The 21253-nt window shown below is 48.7% G+C and overlaps 2 protein-coding genes across 2 annotated transcripts in view; both read right to left on the reverse strand.

Moving 5' to 3' along the window:
* CFAP58 (cilia and flagella associated protein 58) overlaps positions 1 to 21253 on the reverse strand; it is a 450541-nt gene that overhangs the window by 302961 nt on the left and 126327 nt on the right. The gene's annotated exons all lie outside the window — the stretch shown is intronic.
* On the reverse strand, positions 13974 to 15941 carry LOC140915388 (uncharacterized). Its single transcript, XM_073354976.2, has 2 exons — positions 15094 to 15941; positions 13974 to 14515 (listed from the first exon to the last, which is right to left on the reverse strand). The coding sequence occupies exons 1-2, from the start codon at positions 15671 to 15673 to the stop codon at positions 13974 to 13976; spliced, it is 1122 nt and encodes a 373-aa protein (XP_073211077.2). The 5' UTR covers positions 15674 to 15941.

A 21253-nucleotide genomic window follows, 5' to 3' on the forward strand; every position in this document is an offset into this window, starting at 1 on the left:
CTGCATTCTCCGGAAAAGTCGGCAGGTTACCAGCCTGAGTGAAAGCAGCATCTGGACTCAAACTCACACCCCCAAACAGGCCATCTGGCCTGAGGTTAAACACGGGAGAAAGGGTTTGTGTGCGGTGAGACAGGACTTGGGGACAACACCTGAGTTAATGCTGCGGTAAAGACAACCTTAGGAACTGAGTTTTCTGGAAATCTGTCCCCAACTGCGGGTGCTGAGCACTTCTTAAAATCTAGCCATTAATGTCTCCGCACTTTAGTCCTCTATCTGGGAACCCTAATAATCCCTGTACCCCACCTGTATCTGTTTTGTCTATATAGATTAAGAACCTTTTGGAAAGGGGACTATTTCTTAGTATGTGTCTGTACAGCATCCAGTACAATGGGGCCCTGATCTCATCAGAGGCATGTCCGTGCCACTGGAATACAAACGATAACGAATAGCCTATCACCCCTATTTCATGCAGCACTGGTTAGCGATAGAGGCTACAATACTGATGTGCCAGTAAACACCCAGGACATCTGAATGTCAAGTTAACGGATGACGATGATGGATCTGTGCCGTACGACTCAGGCTAGAACTTATCACTCCTGAGCTGTGGTCCCAGCCAAAACCTATGCTCGTCTGCATGCTAATTTCTCCCTCCCCTTTGCCATTGAGTCAGAATAGTGAGTACAAGTGCTCAACATCAGTTCATCCCTAGGTTTCCTAATGACGCTGCAGTTTCCACGGTATGCATCCGATGAAGTGAGCTGTAGCTCACGAAAGCTCATGCTCAAATAAATTGGTTAGTCTCTAAGGTGCCACTAGTACTTCTTTTCTTTTTGCAAATACAGACTAACACGGCTGCTACTCTGAACTCCTGTTGAGGAGCCCACTGTCTATTGGAGTTGATGGTGCTCAGCACCCTGGTCAGGGTCTCTCTGAACCTAGCAGGATCAGGCCTCTGGAGAAGCAGCATCTACTCCCAGCTGATCTTGGTGCTGTTGAATAGGTTGGGTGATCAACAAATAAAAGGGCAATTTTCTTCTAATTGTAAACAGCCGATGGCCATGGATTTAATTCCTGCCTTTGCTGTGTAAGCCAAAGAAAAAAAGGGAACCCCTGGAGAACACTTGAACTTTTATGGTAGAGGTTAAATGCTCTATATAATGATAACAAATCAAAAAACATTACTTACTGGGCAGCAAATGCCAGGCCATTTACTTTAGCCATGCTCAGATTCCTGCTGTGATTAGTGTGTAATTGTCCACAAGCAAAGAACACTCTCTCAAAATTACAGGTTTCAGAGTAACAGCCGTGTTAGTCTGTATTCGCAAAAAGAAAAGGAGTACTTGTGGCACCTTAGAGACTAACCAATTTATTTGAGCATAAGCTTTCGTGAGCTACAGCTCACTTCATCGGATGCATACCGTGCAAAGTGTAGAAGATCTTTTTATACAAACAAAGCATGAAAAAAGTGTCTTCTACACTTTCCACAGTATGCATCCGATGAAGTGAGTGGTAGCTCACGAAAGCTTATGCTCAAATAAATTGGTTAGTCTCTAAGGTGCCACAAGTACTCCTTTTCTTCTCTCAAAATTAGTGCGTGTCACCGAGCTCCAGACTGCCAAGAGTAGCACCTACCAGGGCTGAGAGTGGTGTTGTACTGAAATCCAGTACTGACCCAAATCAAAGAATCACCCTTCTTCCACAAATGGACTCATTTTGGCCTTCAGTGTTATAGAAGCTGGAAAATTAAACTACCACTAGCAATGGTCTGCTGTGTGTTGTCCACCTGCAAGCCCTAGGTTCCAGGGATTAATAGCAGGAGGATGTAATATTACCCTAGGACAGGAATAGTATGGAATAAACAGAAAGCACCAGCCAGGATTGAAGATCGATTCAGTTTTCGGTGGAAAATTCTTACATTTGTGAAGCATTTTAGTTAGGTGGAATGTGACCACCGAGAAGAGTTCATTTGCATCCAGACGGCAATTCTTCATCAGCAGCTTCTAGGCCAGAAAAACAATAGCCTATGTTTTAAAAAGGTAGAGGAAGACTTTTTAAAAAGGTAGAGGAAGTCACAACATAGAAGCCTCTGGGGGATGGGGAGAAAGCCAGCACAGCTGGGTCCTGCGCAGACACAGGTGCAATCAGTTTAAAAAAAAAACAAAAAAACACACAGTACACATACCCGCCTCCCCCCCCCCCCAACTGAGCTGCTCCAAAAAAGATATTTAACATTAGGGAAATTTTGGCCTTCTTTGGACCCAGGTTCATTGGTTGTTTCCGTAACATGTATAAGAAAAGACGACTATAAAGGCTGACAGTGCACTAAATTCAGGCTGACACCTCCAGCTGGAGTGGGCGGGGGGAACTGACCTGCAAATCAGGATCCAAGCTTTAGGCCAGGGGTTCTCCAACTGGGGGTCATGACCCCCTTAGGGGATCACCAGGTTATTACGTGGAGGGTTGCAAGTTGTGAGCCTCCACCCCCAAACTCCACTTTGCCTCCTGCATTTATAATAGTGTTAAATATTTTTTAAAAGTGTTTAATTTATATGGGGGGAGGGGGAAATCGGACTCAGAGACTTGCTATGTGAGAGGGGCCACTAGTACAAAAAAAAGTTTGAGAACCACTACTTTAGGCTGAGTAAGGCGCAGGCGCAATCAAAGGGGAGTTCGTAATGCTATGTCTCAGGAGAGCGAACTGGGAAATAACTCCAGAGGTAGATGGGTAGTGGGGACAACAGCTGTTGTATGGAGGAGAGAGACCACTTTGCTTCCTTACCCATGTGACTCACCTCAAACATTACACAGCTGAAATGCAGATGTAGCCTTGATCCACGCACCATAATGAATTCTGTCACACATTTAACATCAAAAGGACTATAGAGGACTTGGATTTCAAGGAGCAGGGAGATTGATACTGGTCTTGAGATTAGAGGCAGTTCGTCACATTCTCCATGGCTTGGCACCTTGTTGTAGGTTTTTTTGTTTGTTTGTTTTTTTAATAGCTTTCCAAGGTCAGTATGAACTGGAGTAAAATAGAGCATCCTTGAGGCTGCTTTAACTTGCATCTTGCTCCCTGTGGCCGTAAGAGAGTTGTTGCACTAAGTGTATGTCTACACTGCAGTTAAACACCCACAGTTGTCCAGCATCAGCTAACTTAGGCTGATGGGGCTCAGAATACGGGTCTATTTAATTGCCATGTAGATGTTTGGGCTCGAGCTGAAGCCTGGACTCTGGGACCCTCCCCCATCTTGGGGTCCCAGAGCCCAAACGTCTACACCGCAAATAAACAGTCCCCCATAGCCTAAGCCCCACAAACCTGAGTCTGCTGACATGGGCCAGCTGACTGTGTTTTACTGCAGTGTAGACATACCCAAAGATGCTCTGGCCAGACCCACTTTTGTTTGGGAACATCCACCCAGAACTGTGAGGCTGGGAAAGTGAGGAGGAGGAGCTAAGATGCACAGGGAATTCCCCAAGAGCCAGATTGGTTGGGTTTATGACCCCTTGGCTGAGGCAGGGATGGAACAAAGGCATCTCCTTGCCTGTACTCAGGTGTAAATGATTCACAGATTTATTTATTTTTTTAAGGATCATCTGGTCTGACCTCCTGCATACCAAAGCCAGAGAACCTCAGCCTGTAGTTTCTGCATCAAGCCCACAACTTCTGTTGGAGTGAGAGCATCTCTTTTACAAAGAGTCACTCAGCCTGGATTGAGAGATTAAAATGATTTACTACCCAAGGTGCCAGGCAATGGAGGATCAAGCCCTGTGGCTGACAGACTGCCCAAGGTCCGAAGAAAAGGGAGAGAGATAAGGGGAAGCCACGGAGAAATGTAAGATAATTATTTCCTTAGGGTATGTCTACACTACGGAATAAGGTCGAATTTATAGAAGTCGGTTATTTAGAAATCGGTTTTATATATTCGAGTGTGTGTGTCCCCACAGAAAATGCTCTAAGTGCATTAAGTGCATTAACTCGGCGGAGCGCTTCCACAGTACCGAGGCTAGAGTCGACTTCCGGAGTGTTGCACTGTGGGTAGCTATCCCACAGTTCCCGCAGTCTCCGCTGCCCATTGGAATTCTGGGTTGAGATCCCAATGCCTGATGGGGCTAAAACATTGTCGCGGGTGGTTCTGGGTACATATCGTCAGGCCCCCGTTCCCTCCCTCCCTCCGTGAAAGCAAGGGCAGACAATCATTTCGTGCCTTTTTTCCTGAGTTACCTGTGCAGACGCCATACCACGGCAAGCATGGAGCCCGCTCAGGTAACCGTCACCCTATGTCTCCTGGGTGCTGGCAGACGCGGTACGGCATTGCTACACAGTAGCAGCAACCCCTTGCCTTGTGGCAGCAGACGGTACAGTATGACTAGTAGCCGTCATCGTCATGTCCGAGGTGCTCCTGGTCGCACATGGGCGCAGGGACTAAATTTGGAGTGACTTGACCAGGTCATTCTCTTTAGTCCTGCAGTCAGTCCTATTGAACCGTCTTATGGTGAGCGGGCAGGCGATACGGACTGCTAGCAGTCCTATTGCACCATCTTCTGCCGAGCATCCATGAGATGTGGATGGCATGCAATCCTTCTGCACCGTCTGCTGCCAGCCAAAGATGTAAAAGATAGATGGAGTGGATCAAAACAAGAAATAGACCAGATTTGTTTTGTACTCATTTGCTTCCCCCCCTCCCCTGTCTAGGGGACTCATTCTTCTAGGTCACACTGCAGTCACTTACAGAGAAGGTGCAGCGAGGTAAATCTAGCCATGTATCAATCAGAGGCCAGGTTAATCTTCTTGTTCCAATAAGGACAATAACTTAGGTGCACCATTTCTTATTGGAACCCTCCGTGAAGTCCTGCCTGAAATACTCCTTGATGTAAAGCCACTCCCTTTGTTGATTTTAGCTCCCTGAAGCCAACCCTGTAAGCGCCCCTCCCGGCGTCAGAGCAATGGCAAACGATCAGGCATCTGAGAGTGCTGTCCAGAGCAGTCACAATGGAGCACTCTGATGGGGCTAAAACATTGTCGCGGGTGGTTCTGGGTACATATCGTCAGGCCCCCGTTCCCTCCCTCCCTCCGTGAAAGCAAGGGCAGACAATCATTTCGCGCCTTTTTTCCTGAGTTACCTGTGCAGACGCCATACCACGGCAAGCATGGAGCCCGCTCAGGTAACCATCACCCTATGTCTCCTGGGTGCTGGCAGACGCGGTACGGCTTTGCTGCACAGTAGCAGCAACCCATTGCCTTCTGGCAGCAGACGGTGCAATACGATTGGTAGTCGTCCTCGTCGTGTCCGAAGTGCTCCTGGCCACGTCGGCTGGGAGCGCCTGGGCAGACATGGGCGCAGGGACTAAATTTGGAGTGACTTGACCAGGTCATTCTCTTTAGTCCTGCAGTCAGTCCTATTGAACCGTCTTATGGTGAGCGGGCAGGCGATACGGACTGCTAGCAGTCGTACTGTACCATCTTCTGCCAGGCAGGCAAGAGATGAGGATTGCTAGTAGTCGTATTGTACCATCTTCTGCCAGGCAGGCAAGAGATGAGGATGGCTAGCAGTCGTACTGTACCATCTTCTGCCGAGCAGCCATGAGATGTGGATGGCATGCAGTCCTTCTGCACCGTCTGCTGCCAGCCAAAGATGTAAAAGATAGATGGAGTGGGTCAAAACAAGAAATAGACCAGATTTGTTTTGTACTCATTTGCCTCCTCCCCTGTCTAGGGGACTCATTCCTCTAGGTCACACTGCAGTCACTCACAGAGAAGGTGCAGCGAGGTAAATCTAGCCATGTATCAATCAGAGGCCAGGCTAACCTCCTTGTTCCAATAAGAACGATAACTTAGATGCACCATTTCTTATTGGAACCCCCCCGTGAAGTCCTGCCTGAAATATTCCTTGATGTAAAGACACCCACTTTGTTGATTTTAGCTCACTGAAGCCAACCCTGAAAGCCGTGTCGTCAGTCGCCCCTCCCTCTGTCAGAGCAACGGCAGACAATCGTTCCGCGCCTTTTTTTGTGCGGACGCCATACCAAGGCAAGCATGGAGGCCGCTCAGCTCACTTTGGCAATTAGGAGCACATTAAACACCACACGCATTATCCAGCAGTATATGCAGCACTGGAACCTGGCAGAGCGATACCGGGCGAGGAGGCGACGTCAGCGCGGTCACGTGAGTGATCAGGACATGGACACAGATTTCTCTGAAAGCATGGGCCCTGCCAATGCATGCATCATGGTGCTAATGGGGCAGGTTCATGCTGTGGAACGCCGATTCTGGGCTCGGGAAACAAGCACAGACTGGTGGGACCGCATAGTGTTGGGACGATTCCCAGTGGCTGCGAAACTTTCACATGCGTAATGGCACTTTCATGGAACTTTGTGACTTGCTTTCCCCTGCCCTGAGGCGCATGAATACCAAGATGAGAGCAGCACTCACAGTTGAGAAGCGAGTGGTGATAGCCCTGTGGAAGCTTGCAACGCCAGACAGCTACCGGTCAGTTGGGAATCAATTTGGAGTGGGCAAATCTACTGTGGGGGCTGCTGTGATGCAAGTAGCCCACGCAATCAAAGATCTGCTGATATCAAGGGTAGTGACCCTGGGAAATGTGCAGGTCATAGTGGATGGCTTTGCTGCAATGGGATTCCCTAACTGTGGTGGGGCTATAGACGGAACCCATATCCCTATCTTGGCACCAGAGCACCAAGCCGGCGAGTACATAAACCGCAAGGGGTACTTTTCGATAGTGCTGCAAGCTCTGGTGGATCACAAGGGACGTTTCACCAACATCAACGTGGGATGGCCGGGAAAGGTGCATGACGCTCGCATCTTCAGGAACTCTGGTCTGTTTCAAAAGCTGCAGGAAGGGACTTTATTCCCAGACCAGAAAATAACTGTTGGGGATGTTGAAATGCCTATATGTATCCTTGGGGACCCAGCCTACCCCTTAATGCCATGGCTCATGAAGCCGTACACAGGCAGCCTGGACAGTAGTCAGGAGCTGTTCAACTACAGGCTGAGCAAGTGCAGAATGGTGGTAGAATGTGCATTTGGACGTTTAAAGGCGCGCTGGCGCAGTTTACTGACTCGCTTAGACCTCAGCGAAACCAATATTCCCACTGTTATTACTGCTTGCTGTGTGCTCCACAATATCTGTGAGAGTAAGGAGGAGACGTTTATGGCAGGGTGGGAGGTTGAGGCAAATCGCCTGGCTGCTGGTTACGCACAGCCAGACACCAGGGCGGTTAGAAGAGCACAGGAGGGCGCGGTACGCATCAGAGAAGCTTTGAAAACCAGTTTCATGACTGGCCAGGCTACGGTGTGAAAGTTCGGTTTGTTTCTCCTTGATGAAACCCCCCGCCCCTTGGTTCACTCTACTTCCCTGTAAGCTAACCACCCGCCCCTCCTCCCTTCAATCACCGCTTGCAGAGGCAATAAAGTCATTGTTGCTTCACATTCATGCATTCGTTATTCATTCATCACACAAATAGGGGGATGACTATCAAGGTAGCCCAGGAGGGGTGGTGGAGGAGGGAAGGAAAATGCCACACAGCACTTTAAGCACAGCACTTTAAAAGTTCACAACTTTAAAATTTATTGAATGCCAGCCTTCTTTTTTTTGGGCAATCCTCTGTGGTGGAGTGGCTGGTTGGCCGGAGACCCCCCCCAACCGCGTTCTTGGGCGTCTGGGTGTGGAGGCTATGGAACTTGGGGAGGAGGGCGGTTGGTTACAGAGGGGCAGCAGTGGCAGTCTGTGCTCCAGCTGCCTTTGCTGCAGCTCAACCATACACTGGAGCATACTGGTTTGGTCCTGCAGCAGCCTCAGCATTGAATCCTGCCTCCACTCATCACGCTGCCGCCACATTTGAGCTTCAGCCCTGTCTTCAGCCCGCCACTTACTCTCTTCAGCTCTCCACCTCTCCTCCCGGTCATTTTGTGCTTTCCTGCACTCTGACATTATTTGCCTCCACGCATTCGTCTGTGCTCTGCCAGTGTGGGAGGACAGCATGAGCTCGGAGAACATTTCATCGCGAGTGCGTTTTTTTTCTTTCTAAGCTTCACTAGCCTCTGGGAAGGAGAAGATCCTGTGATCATTGAAACACATGCAGCTGGTGGAGAAAAATAAAGGGACAGTGGTATTTAAAAAGACATTTTATAAAACAGTGGCTACACTCTTTCAGGGTAAACCTTGCTGTTAACATTACATACATAGCACATGTGCTTTTGTTACAAGGTCGCATTTTGCCTCCTCCCACCGCGTGACTACCCTCTCAACCTTCCCCCCTCCCTGTGGCTAACAGCGGGGAACATTTCTGTTTAGCCACAGGCAAACAGCCCAGCAGGAATGGGCTCCTCTGAGTGTCGCCTGAAGAAAAGCACTCTATTTCAACCAGGTGACCATGAATTGTATCTCACTCTCCTGAGGATAACACAGAGAGATAAAGAACGGATGTTGTTTGAATGCCAGCAAACATACACTGCAATGCTTTGTTCTACAATGATTCCCGAGTACGTGTTACTGGCCTGGAGTGGTAAAGTGTCCTACCATGAAGGACGCAATAAGGCTGCCCTCCCCAGAAACCTTTTGCAAAGGCTTTAGGACTACATCTAGGAGAACTGCAAATGCCAGGGCAAAGTAATCCTTTCACATGCTTGCTTTTAAACCATGTATAGTATTTTTAAAGGTACACTCACCAGAGGTCCCTTCTCTGCCTGCTGGGTCCAGGAGGCAGCCTTGGGTGGGTTCGGGGGGTACTGGCTCCAGGTCTAGGGTGAGAAACAGTTCCTGGCTGTCGGGAAAACCGGTTTCTCCGCTTGCTTGCTGTGAGCCATCTCCAACCTCCTCCTCCTCATCTTCTTCGTCCCCAAAACCTGCTTCCGTATTGCCTCCATCTCCATTGAAGGAGTCAAACAACACGGCTGGGGTAGTGGTGGCTGAACCCCCTAAAATGGCATGCAGCTCATCATAGAAGCGGCATGTTTGGGGCTCTGACCCAGAGTGGCTGTTCGCCTCTCTGGTTTTCTGGTAGGCTTGCCTCAGCTCCTTCAGTTTCACGCGGCACTGCTTCGGGTCCCTGTTATGGCCTCTGTCCTTCATGCCCTGGGAGATTTTCACAAAGGTTTTGGCATTTCGAAAACTGGAACGGAGTTCTGGTAGCACGGATTCCTCTCCCCAAACAGCGATCAGATCCCGTACCTCCCGTTCGGTCCATGCTGGAGCTCTTTTGCGATTCTGGGACTCCATCATGGTCACCTGTGCTGATGAGCTCTGCATGGTCACCTGCAGCTTGCCACGCTGGCCAAACAGGAAATGAGATTCAAAAGTTCGCGGTTCTTTTCCTGTCTACCTGGCCAGTGCATCTGAGTTGAGAGTGGTGTCCAGAGCGGTCAGAATGGAGCACTCTGGGATAGCTCCCGGAGGCCAATACCATCGAATTGTGTCCACAGTACCCCAAATTCGAGCCGGCAACGTCGATTTAAGCGCTAATCCACTTGTCAGGGGTGGAGTAAGGAAATTGATTTTAAGAGCCCTTTAAGTCGAAATAAAGGGCTTCATTGTGTGGACAGGTGCAGGTTTACATCGATTTAACGCTGCTAAATTCGACCTAACGTCCTAGTGTAGACCAGGGCTTAGTGACATGGATTGCACCGATCTGGACTGGCTTTCACAGTTTGTCAGTGAAGATATGTACTGAGAAGCATCTCTTTCCTCAGATTTCACCTCCTCACAGTTCATTCCTTTTTCCAGATCATGAATAAGTATCTCAAATAAACCCTGCCCTAATATGCGTCCGTGGAGCAGCCCACTATTAACTACGTTCCATGTGGAAAGAAGAAAACACAGAGCAGGGGTGATTAGTCAATCTCTGATCCATGACAGTTCTTTGGGGTTCCCCATGACTACTTGCATTTGATTAAAACAGATCTTCCAGCAGGACATCCAGTCTTGATCTCAAGACACTAGGAGAGGAGGAATCCACCATTGGCCTTGGTAGTTTGTTCCAATGGTTAAGCAGCCTCACTGGTAAAATGTAGGCCTTATTTCTAGCTTGAATGTGTCTGACTACTCTAGACATTGGCTCTTGTTATGCTTTTCTCCACTAAACTGAACAGCCCCTTAGTATCCCACATTTCCTGTGAAGATGCTTATACACCATAACCCTATCACTGCATGATCTTTTTGCTAAAGCTAATCTAATTGACCTCCTTAAATTTCTCACTGTAAGACACTTTCTCCAGCCTTTGATCATTTTTGTGGCTCTTCTCTGCACCTTCTCCAATTTTTTGGACATCCTTCTTAAAATGTTGACACGAGTTCTGGACTTAGTATTCTAGTATCAGTCTCACCAATGCCATATATTTGGACTCACTACTCCCCTCTTTATACATCCAAGGGCTGTGCAGATCTCAGACCTTCAAAAGCCTTGAGCCTTTGCATTACTTTTTGACTTGACCTTGGCTTCCAGGACACACATCTTTGGTCCATATCTGCAAGGCTACCCTGGAGTCAGCTAGGCCAGATCTGAGAGCGGGGCTATTGTGCTTATGACTTGAACAGGAGGTCCTTTCTCAGAGCAGGCCTCAGCAATGTCATTCTGCAAAGACTTCAGCCTGCTAGTAAAAAAAGCTATGCACATACATTACACCTCCTCTCTCCCCCCCCCCCACCCCCACGCACACCCTGTGTGGGTGAAATAATTACTTTCCTCATTCGTGCCTTTTTTCATCTCAGGAGTAAAAAAAAATAGGTTGGAAGTTAACTGAGAACTACTAGAAGCTGGAACCTTGGTGATGAACCGGTGTCTTATCAACAGAATCACACTGGTTAGCAAATCTGCCACTGGAATCAGCAGAAAAATTATTAAGAGGGACAGCGAGAAAAAATAAGGGAAGACTTCAATGCGAAGCAGTTTAACCCAGCAAAGAAGGCAGCTTCCTTTTGGGAAGCCTCGGATAAAAGTAAAAGGAGCCAGGGCTTGTATCTCAGAGGGGCTGAACATCTGCAGCTGGTGTTCACCCCAGTGGAATTGTGGGTGCTTCACCCCCTTCAAAATCAAGCCTTCTGTGTTTAAAGTAAAAACCATGTGACTTTCAGTGTTGCTGAAAGATGCTGGTTGGAGTAATTTCTATTCCCCTCCCATGGTGGAATTCTCATTGGGCCTGATCCAAAGCCCACTGAGGTCAACAGAAGTCCAGTGGTTTTAGGGTAGATCTTTCTCAAGCTAGACACAGCAGCCATGAGCCACCACCCTGTTCTGGAGTGAACCACCTCTAGGGCTCAGACAGGAGCCCGGAACACTCAGACCTTGGTCTCTCTCCTGAGACTGCAAACAAGTGTGTGTGTGGGGGGGGGGGGTTAAGGTCAGTGAATTGGTGAAGTGAATGCCTGCGTTATGGGGCCTAGATGAAGCCCTCGAAGCTCATCTCACACAAAGAATGCAAACAACTTTCAGTGAGAACCAAGCTGGGTTAGAGTCACACCAGTGACCTCGAGGTAAGCAGCTCCATCACCAATTCCCTGAACCATCCAGGCCCCAAGAAGAGCGGTTTCCTTTTGATGAAAAATGCTATACATTAAAGTACTATACAAGAGAGTTGTAACTTAAAAGGAATGTTAACTAAAAGGAAAAAGCGAGTGGTGAGGCTGTATCAGTTCATTAAACTAAGGGTATGTCTACACTACGAAATTAGGTCGAATTTATAGAAGTCTGTTTTTTTAAATCGGTTTTATATATTCGAGTGTGTGTGTCCCCACAGAAAATGCTCTAAGTGCATTAAGTGCATTAACTCGGCGGAGCGCTTCCACAGTACCGAGGCAAGCGTCGACTTCTGGAGCGTTGCACTGTGGGTAGCTATCCCACAGTTCCCGCAGTCTCCGCTGCCCATTGGAATTCTGGGTTGATATCCAATGCCTGATGCGGCAAAAAACATTGTCGCAGGTGGTTCTGGGTACATGTCGTCAGGACCCCGTTCCCACCCTCCCTCCCCCCGTGAAAGCAAGGGCAGACAATCATTTCGCGCCTTTTTTGTCTGCTGCCAGCCAAAGATGTAAAGGATCGATGGAGTGGGTCAGAACAAGACATAGACCAGATTTGTTTTGGACTCATTTTCCTCCTCCCCTGTCTAGATCACACTGCAGTCAGTCACAGAGAAGCGCAGCGAGGTTAATCTAGCCATGTATCAATCAGAGGCCAGGCTAACCTCCTTGTTCCAATAAGAACGATAACTTTGGTGCACCATTTCTTATTGGAACCCTCCGTGCAGTCCTGCCTGAAATACTCCTTGATGTACAGGCACACCCTTTGTTGATTTTAGCTCCCTGAAGCCAACCCTGTAAGCCGTGTCGTCAGTCGCCCCTCCCTCCGTCAGAGCAACGGCAGACAATCGTTCCGCGCCTTCTTTCTGTGCGGACGCCATACCAAGGCAAGCATGGAGGCCGCTGAGCTCATTTTGGCAATTAGGAGCACATCAACCACCACACGCATTATCCAGCAGTATATGCAGCACCAGAACATGGCAACGCGATACCGGGCGAGGAGGCGACGTCAGCGCGGTCCCGTGAGTGATCAGGACATGGACACAGATTTCTCTGAAAGCATGGGCCCTGCCAATGCATGCATCATGGTGCTAATGGGGCAGGTTCATGCTGTGGAACGCCGATTCTGGGCTCGGGAAACAAGCACAGACTGGTGGGACCGCATAGTGTTGCGGGTCTGGGACGATTCCCAGTGGCTGCGAAACTTTCGCATGCGTAAGGGCACTTTCATGGAACTTTGTGACTTGCTTTCCCCTGCCCTGAAGCGCATGAATACCAGGATGAGAGCAGCCCTCACAGTTGAGAAGCGAGTGGCGATAGCCCTGTGGAAGCTTGCAACGCCAGACAGCTACCGGTCAGTTGGAATCAATTTGGAGTGGGCAATCTACTGTGGAGGCTGCTGTGATGCAAGTAGCTCATGCAATCAAAGATCTGCTGATATCAAGGGTAGTGACCCTGGGAAATGTGCAGGTCATAGTGGATGGCTTTGCTGCAATGGGATTCCCTAACTGTGGTGGGCTATAGACGGAACCCATATCCCTATCTTGGCACCAGAGCACCAAGCCGGCGAGTACATAAACCGCAAGGGGTACTTTTCGATAGTGCTGCAAGCTCTGGTGGATCACAAGGGACGTTTCACCAACATCAACGTGGGATGGCCGGGAAAGGTGCATGACGCTCGCATCTTCAGGAACTCTGGTCTGTTTCAAAAGCTGCAGGAAGGGACTTTCTTCCCAGACCAGAAAATAACTGTTGGGGATGTTGAAATGCCTATATGTATCCTTGGGGACCCAGCCTACCCCTTAATGCCATGGCTCATGAAGCCGTACACAGGCAGCCTGGACAGTGGTCAGGAGCTGTTCAACTACAGGCTGAGCAAGTGCAGAATGGTGGTAGAATGTGCATTTGGACGTTTAAAGGCGCGCTGGCGCAGTTTACTGACTCGCTTAGACCTCAGCGAAACCAATATTCCCACTGTTATTACTGCTTGCTGTGTGCTCCACAATATCTGTGAGAGTAAGGGGGAGACGTTTATGGCGGGGTGGGAGATTGAGGCAAATCGCCTGGCTGCTGGTTACGCACAGCCAGACACCAGGGCGGTTAGAAGAGCTCAGGAGGGCGCGGTACGCATCAGAGAAGCTTTGAAAACCAGTTTCATGACTGGCCAGGCTACAGTGTGAAAGTTCTGTTTGTTTCTCCCTGATGAAACCCCCCGCCCCTTGGTTCACTCTACTTCCCTGTAAGCTAACCACCCTCCCCTCCTCCCTTTAATCACCGCTTGCAGAGGCAATAAAGTCATTGCTGCTTCACAGTCATGCATTCGTTATTCATTCATCACACAAATAGGGGGATGACTACCAAGGTATCCCAGGAGGGGTGGTGGAGGAGGGAAGGAAAATGCCACACAGCACATTAAGCACAGCACTTTAAAAGTTCACAACTTTAAAATTTATTGAATGACAGCCTTCTTTTTTTTGGGCAATCCTCTGTTGTGGAGTCGCTGGTTGGCCGGAGGCCCCCCCACCGCGTTCTTGGGCGTCTGGGTGTGGAGGCTATGTAACTTGGGGAGGAGGGCGGTTGGTTACAGAGGGGCAGCAGTGGCAGTCTGTGCTCCAGCTGCCTTTGCTGCAGCTCAACCATACACTGGAGCATTCTGGTTTGGTCCTGCAGCAGCCTCAGCATTGAATCCTGCCTTCTCTCATCACGCTGCCGCCACATTTGAGCTTCAGCCCTGTCTTCTGCCCGCCACTTACTCTCTTCAGCCCGCCACTTACTCTCTTCAGCTCTCCACCTCTCCTCCCAGTCATTTTGTGCTTTCCTGCACTCTGACATTATTTGCCTCCACGCATTCGTCTGTGCTCTGTCAGTGTGGGAGGACAGCATGAGCTCGGAGAACATTTCATCTCGAGTGCGTTTTTTTTTCTTTCTAAGCTTCACTAGCCTCTGGGAAGGAGAAGATCCTGTGATCATTGAAACACATCCAGCTGGTGGTGAAAAAAAAAAAGGGACAGCGGTATTTAAAAACACACATTTTATAAAACAGTCGCTACACTCTTTCAGGGTAAACCTTGCTGTTAACATTACATACATAGCACATGTGCTTTCGTTACAAGGTCGCATTTTGCCTCCTCCCACCGCGTGACTACCCCCTCAACCCTCCCCCCTCCCCGTGGCTAACAGCGGGGGAACATTTCTGTTCAGCCACAGGCAAACAGCCAGCAGGAATGTGTCCCTGAAGAAAAGCACCCTATTTCAACCAGGTGACCATGAATTATATCTCACTCTCCTGAGGATAACACAGAGAGAGAAAGAACGGATTTTGGTTGAATGCCAGCAAACATACACTGCAATGCTTTGTTCTACAGTGATTCCCGAGTATGTGTTACTGGCCTGGAGTGATAAAAGTGTCCTACCATGAAGGACGAAATAAGGCTGCCCTCCCCAGAAACCTTTTGCAAAGGCTTTAGGACTACATCTAGGAGAACCGCAAATGCCAGGGCAAAGTAATCCTTTCACATGCTTGCTTTTAAACCATGTATAGCATTTTAAAAGGTACACTCACCAGAGGTCCCTTCTCCGCCTGCTGGGTCCAGGAGGCAGCCTTGGGTGGGTTCGGGGGGTACTGGCTCCAGGTCTAGGGTGAGAAACAGTTCCTGGCTGTCGGGAAAACCGGTTTCTCCGCTTGCTTGCTGTGAGCCATCTACAACCTCCTCCTCCTCATCTTCTTCGTCCCCAAAACCTGCTTCCGTATTGCCTCCATCTCCATTGAAGGAGTCAAACAACACGGCTGGGGTAGTGGTGGCTGAACCCCCTAAAATGGCATGCAGCTCATCATAGAAGCGGCATGTTTGGGGCTCTGACCCAGAGCGGCTGTTCGCCTCTCTGGTTTTCTGGTAGGCTTGCCTCAGCTCCTTCAGTTTCACGCGGCACTGCTTCGGGTCCCTGTTATGGCCTCTGTCCTTCATGCCCTGGGAGATTTTCACAAAGGTTTTGGCATTTCGAAAACTGGAACAGAGTTCTGATAGCACGGATTCCTCTCCCCAAACAGCGATCAGATCCCGTACCTCCCGTTCGGTCCATGCTGGAGCTCTTTTGCGATTCTGGGACTCCATCATGGTCACCTGTGCTGATGAGCTCTGCATGGTCACCTGCAGCTTGCCACGCTGGCCAAACAGGAAATGAGATTCAAAAGTTCGCGGTTCTTTTCCTGTCTACCTGGCCAGTGCATCTGAGTTGAGAGTGGTGTCCAGAGCGGTCAGAATGGAGCACTCTGGGATAGCTCCCGGAGGCCAATAACATCGAATTGTGTCCACAGTACCCCAAATTCGAGCTGGGAACGTCGATTTAAGCGCTAATCCACTTGTCAGGGGTGGAGTAAGGAAATCGATTTTAAGAGCCCTTTAAGTCGAATTAAAGGGCTTCACTGTGTGGACGGGTGCAGGTTTAAATCGATTTAACGCTGCTAAATTCGACCTAAAGTCCTAGTGTAGACCAGGGCTAAGACATTGAATTAGCAGCTTAGGATGCTCTATGCTTAGACAGTAGAAATGCTACATACATGTGAACTGACAATCTAGAGTCCCATCTGAGTTTGTCTGAGGACACAAGCCCCTGTCCTGCAATCAGATGTGTGCACTGGGACACCACAGGCACCCACGGCATTGCAGGACCGGGGCTACAACGTGTCGCGCCCAAGTGAGCCAGCTGTGTCTACAGAACTAAGCAGCAGGCTGAGTCATGAGACTGTGATCCTATCACCAGCTCTGCCACAGTCTCCCTCTGCTACTTTGGGAAAGTCACCTCACCTTTCCCCATGCCTCAGTTTCCCCCCCATCTATAAAATTATGGCATCAAGACCTGACTAATCCTCCTTATCGCTAGTTTGGATAGCGAGAGATAGAAAGCACTATAAAAGCAAAGTGTGACGGATTTCCTTCTGCTGCGAGCATGGAGTGGGAAGAACAAGGCTTCTTTCTAGCCCTGCTTAAATGAGGAGACAAAATCATTTCTTAAATCCTTCTCTCCCCACTTCCCCTTTCATCTTCATTCCCTCTCTTTCACCCCTGCTGTTTCCCCCTTCAGCTCTTCCTGTTCTCCCTTCCCCCCCCCCCCCCCCATCTTATCCCCCTGCCCTTCACTCCTCTCTTGCCCTCTGTCCCATCCCCGGACTCTTTCCTCCCTGGCTGGTGCCTTTTCAGCAGTGCCAACACAGCTAACCAGGCTTTATTGTACATTAAAAATGCGGAGCCGTCCAAGTACGAAGTGCTGAGCCCTGCTCCAAAATGAAGGAATAAAAGCAACCTCTCTCAAATAAAGGGAAAGCAGACAGACCACACATAATGCTGACAGTGATGCTTTCCCTCTGAGTTATGCAGTGTAATATCGTGAAAGCTACATTGACTAAAAGCTGCTCGATGTTTATTATTAGAAGGAATGATCACTACCGTAGGCCAAGTTTGTCTCATCACAAATCAGATGTTAATAACAGCACAGCGGCTATATGCATGGATCCGTAGATTCCCAGCATCTGTCAAGATAATGGCACTTGAGCACTGGCATGGAGATCCCAATGTCTGATCTCAGTTTATGACCCTGCAGCCAGAGCTTTAGGCCTTTGCCCTAATAGAAATCTATTCTTGAAGAGCTACAGAAAAATGACCCAGGCAATGCTAAAATGTCATTAGCTTTAGCAGCCAACTCAGGTCTGGTTTTCTCTTTCACTCAAAATCAAGGGGCTAGTTTTCTGGGGAGGGAAAGGTGAAAATGGCAGGTCTGCAGTGATGCAAGCCAACTGGCACAATTCAATTAAGTCTTTGCTGGGGATCAGAAAAGTACAGGGAAGTGGGAATCCCGAACTTAGCTTTTTGTAGCTGAGGTGACTTGGTTCAGGACCAACACAAGGTTGTACATGGGAGGGACTCGGTATCTGTATGAACATTCAACTCATGTCACACAGTAACATATCATCTGAGTACCTCCTCCAGGACACAGGATGTCCTCCTGGGCTCTTCTCCACATAATCTATATTGTCATGTGTAGGCTGCTTCTTTGTCACATAGCGTGACAGGGTGCATGTCTTGCCAGCGATGGCATGGAGAGGTAAAGGGGATTATCACACACTTTACCTAGCAAAGGATGGCAGACAGATGCTGCCACTTTCAGGCTGTGGCTGGAAATAGCCCAGCATCTATGCACAGTGAGTCAACAGGAGCCACAGAGAAGGACATGGATGGATTTAAAAGACAGCAAAGGCCTGTTCCTTTGGGGGTGGATATGCAGCAGAAGGGGAAGTCTTGGGAGAACAAACAGGCATCTTTCTGATTATGCTCTCATCTGGGCTTCAGAGCTTCTTCCTAGATCTAGGGTTTTTGCTTCAGGAAATCTTTGCCTTGTATGTTTGGGACTCTGGCTTCAGGAAGCTGTTTTACACTTTCCTGTAGGCTGCAGGAATCCTGTTCTAGTTCTCTTCAGAATGTGATCACCAAAGGGTAAACCGTGCTTCCTCCTTCTGACAGTGCCCTCTACTCACCCCAGGAGGACACCTCCTCCTGGCTGTTCGGGGGCTACCTCTGCCAAGCCAACACCCCTGCCAGCAGTTACACTCTGCCACCCTCTCAGCCTGTGGCCCCTCTCTCGCTCCAGGAACTGCAGCATCTTCTTAGTGACTCGGCCCTCCGGCCAGGTCACTGTGTGATTTCCCTTTTGCAGGGAAGGAAGTGTAACAAAATCCCTGCTCACCAGCAATCTCAGGCAGTCCTCCCATTCACTGCCCCAGGTGCCACTCCCTCAGTGGCTCAGATCCCTCAGGGGATCCCAGACCCAACCTCTACTCTGGGTTCCAGCTCCGAGACCCTCTAATCAGCAGCCCTGGTGTGGTTTTCTCCTGCACTTGAGTCTCTTCCTTACCTCCTGGCCCTCTGCACTCCTCTGGGGTTTGCCAGCCCCACAACTCCCTCCTCTCAGGAAGTAACCGTTGGCTACTTGTCTCCATAGCCCCCCAAATGCACTTCTCCGCTCGCAGAGAGTGTCCACAGACTACCTCCCTGAAGTCTTCGCTGCCTCCAATTTCCTGGATTTATATAAACCCCGCTTGTTCCCACACAGGTGAACTTCCCCTAGTTAGGGCTTTCCTCCCAGGCTTAATTCTCCCACATACTGGCTCAATTCATCTCTTGCAGGGCCAGTGTGGGGAGTACACCCCATCACACAAATCAAATTCCATACGTGGATGAGCGGTTTTTACCTCTAGCAGCCAATCGCTTCAACAATGTAGCGCTGGGTACAGGCAAACAGCAAGGGCTTTGGTGTGGCACTGAAATGTGTGGAAACAAAGCAGAGTCCCGCCCATCTTGCATGTAGCTTAAAACACAATCCCTGCCCCAGACACCCACAATAGCCCTGCGATCTTCCTATAGCATGGAATGAATGAGAGAGAAGGATGAATGGGTGGATGGAGGAATACACAAGATGAGGGAGGGGAAAGAATAAAATGGAAGAGGTTTTGCTCATGTGTTTTAAACTTGAACTCTGGCATTTGTTCCACACATTGTGTGTGTGTGGGGGGGGGGGGGAGAATGACAGGGGACATTGGAACAAATATGCATAATGAGGCTCTGGTTCTGTGCCTTTTTGTTGCCTAGTCCTAGCTCAGTGTTTCTCAATGACCAGTCCATGGACCAGCGCCGGTCCCAGAGATCTCCCTGACACAGTCTAGGAAGGCAGCAAGCCAGTCCCTGGTATCAAAAATGTTGAGAAGCACTGTGGCTGATTTGCTAACTATGCACAACGTATTGCAACAAACTGGCCCATGTTTAACCTGTTCACAAACAGACTGTGAGCTTTATTATTTTGTTCACTATTCTTCCTAAGTGTTTGTACAGCACTGAGCATAATGGGGCCCTGACTGGGAGAGGGCCTCTGTGCTACTATGATAGAAATGTTACATAAATAAAAATATTCACAACTTTTCAACAAACATGAAGTTCAGCTTTGGGGTTACTGGCCAGCTGTTCTTTCCCAGATTTATTCAATAGGTTTTCTTCAATCTGTGTGATCCAAGACATGGGGTAGTTTTTCTGCTCACTGACTGGAACTCACAGATCAGTGGTTCCCAAACTTTAACAACCTGTGAACCCCTTTCACTAAAATGTCAAGTCTCACAAACCCCCTCCTAAAAATGAATATTTCCAGGGATTTTCTCCTTTACCCAAGTATAAAAGCAGTGATCTTCAAAATATAAAATTTGTTTTTATGCCATGCTTTACACACTAATTATTACAGTATTTTTATTACATTATGAAAACGGCAGCACTCTTCCAAGATCTCACTTTTGTAGCTTGTATCACTTTGAATAAGCCTGTTCTAAGACAAGGCTCCTAGGTTTCATCAAGGAGCATCAGATGTGAAACAGCAGGAAGATATTTAAGAAGCCAACTCAGAGAGTTCCTCCTACACAAGCAGTCAGGTCTTGAGCAGTCCAGGCAAACAACGCACGTTCCAACAAAGCTTAAACTTGTTCTTCATAATAATTTTAAAAACAACACTAGCTGCCTATTTACGTTTAAAACCAGCAAAAAGTATCCACCTCCCTTTCCATATAAGGAGTTTTGAAGTTTAAATTTCCTCACTGTGATAGATATGCTTGCTTTGATCTGCTTAGCTCTTGGAATTCTAGGGGCTCTGGGCTGCTGGCCCCGTGCTGCCCGGTATCCCTAGACAGAGCTCGGTCGACCATTAGGGAATTCCGCCCCCTCCCCCCCCCCCCCCCCCCCCAAGAACCCTCTCCCTGTAACATTTCACGAACCCCAGTTTGGGAACCACAGTCACAGAAGCAAATATGGGGCTTCTCATGAAGATTCTCATTTGTTTGCCAGCAAATATGTCTGCCAGTAAAATCTCCCCCTGACTTTGAATGAACAAAACCTGGCCTACGCAAATGATCACAGACAGTGAACAAAATGGACTCATTAATTCACTGGTTTTTATATGCATAGAAGTGCTTGGATAATTCTGCAGCATTTGCCTAGCTCTATGGTGGAGTTTTAGCACTTGGATTTAAGGAGCTCTCAGTTACCTGGGACAACACCTGCACAAACACAGCTTCCGATACCCTAAATCATGCCGAGTGGCACCTTACTCCACTGACTTCATTAGAAGTACTTCTGCAGTAAGGAACTATTCAGTGTGAAGCAAAATAATCAGAATCTGGCCCTGGGGCCCTGTTCCAAAGCCTATTGACAACAACAGGCTTTGGATCGAGCCCCTATAGAGCTAAATATGGGCTCATAGAAGCCCCAGCTCTCCAGACCATTTAAGCACATACCTCAGCCCATGCCTATTTAGAAAAGCACTTAAGCACATGCTTAAGTCCCTATGAAAAGTAACTGAGGAGAAGAAGGATGGTCCTGTGGTTAGGGCCCTCACCTAGCAGTTGAGAGAGCTGTGTTCAAGTCCTAGCTTCACCACAAAACTTCCCACATGACTGTGGGTAAATCCAAGTATCTCTGTAACTCAGTTCCACAGCTATCATAATGGGACGATAGCACAGCCCTACCCTACAGGCAGCAGGCAGATCCCAGGGCGATGTAAAATCCATCGATTTCAATGGGACTGATGTACGCACATTTTGCTGACTCGGGATGCATTACTGAACTGGGGCCAGCAAGTCAATATGCTCTACCCCCGACATAGGTTTCACCAGTAGGCCCTTATATACAGAAAGC

The sequence above is a fragment of the Lepidochelys kempii genome, chromosome 7, assembly GCF_965140285.1.
Source record: "Lepidochelys kempii isolate rLepKem1 chromosome 7, rLepKem1.hap1, whole genome shotgun sequence".
NCBI lineage: Eukaryota > Metazoa > Chordata > Testudines > Cheloniidae > Lepidochelys > Lepidochelys kempii.

Excerpts from the sequence above, each read along its gene's own strand:
- LOC140915388 (XM_073354976.2), bottom strand. The coding sequence starts at position 15,673 with ATGCAGAGCTCATCAGCACAGGTGACCATGATGGAGTCCCAGAATCGC. Across the intron at positions 14,516-15,093 it reads AGGCGGAGAAGGGACCTCTG|CTGGATGTGTTTCAATGATC; the intron begins GTGAGTGTACCT and ends TTTCACCACCAG.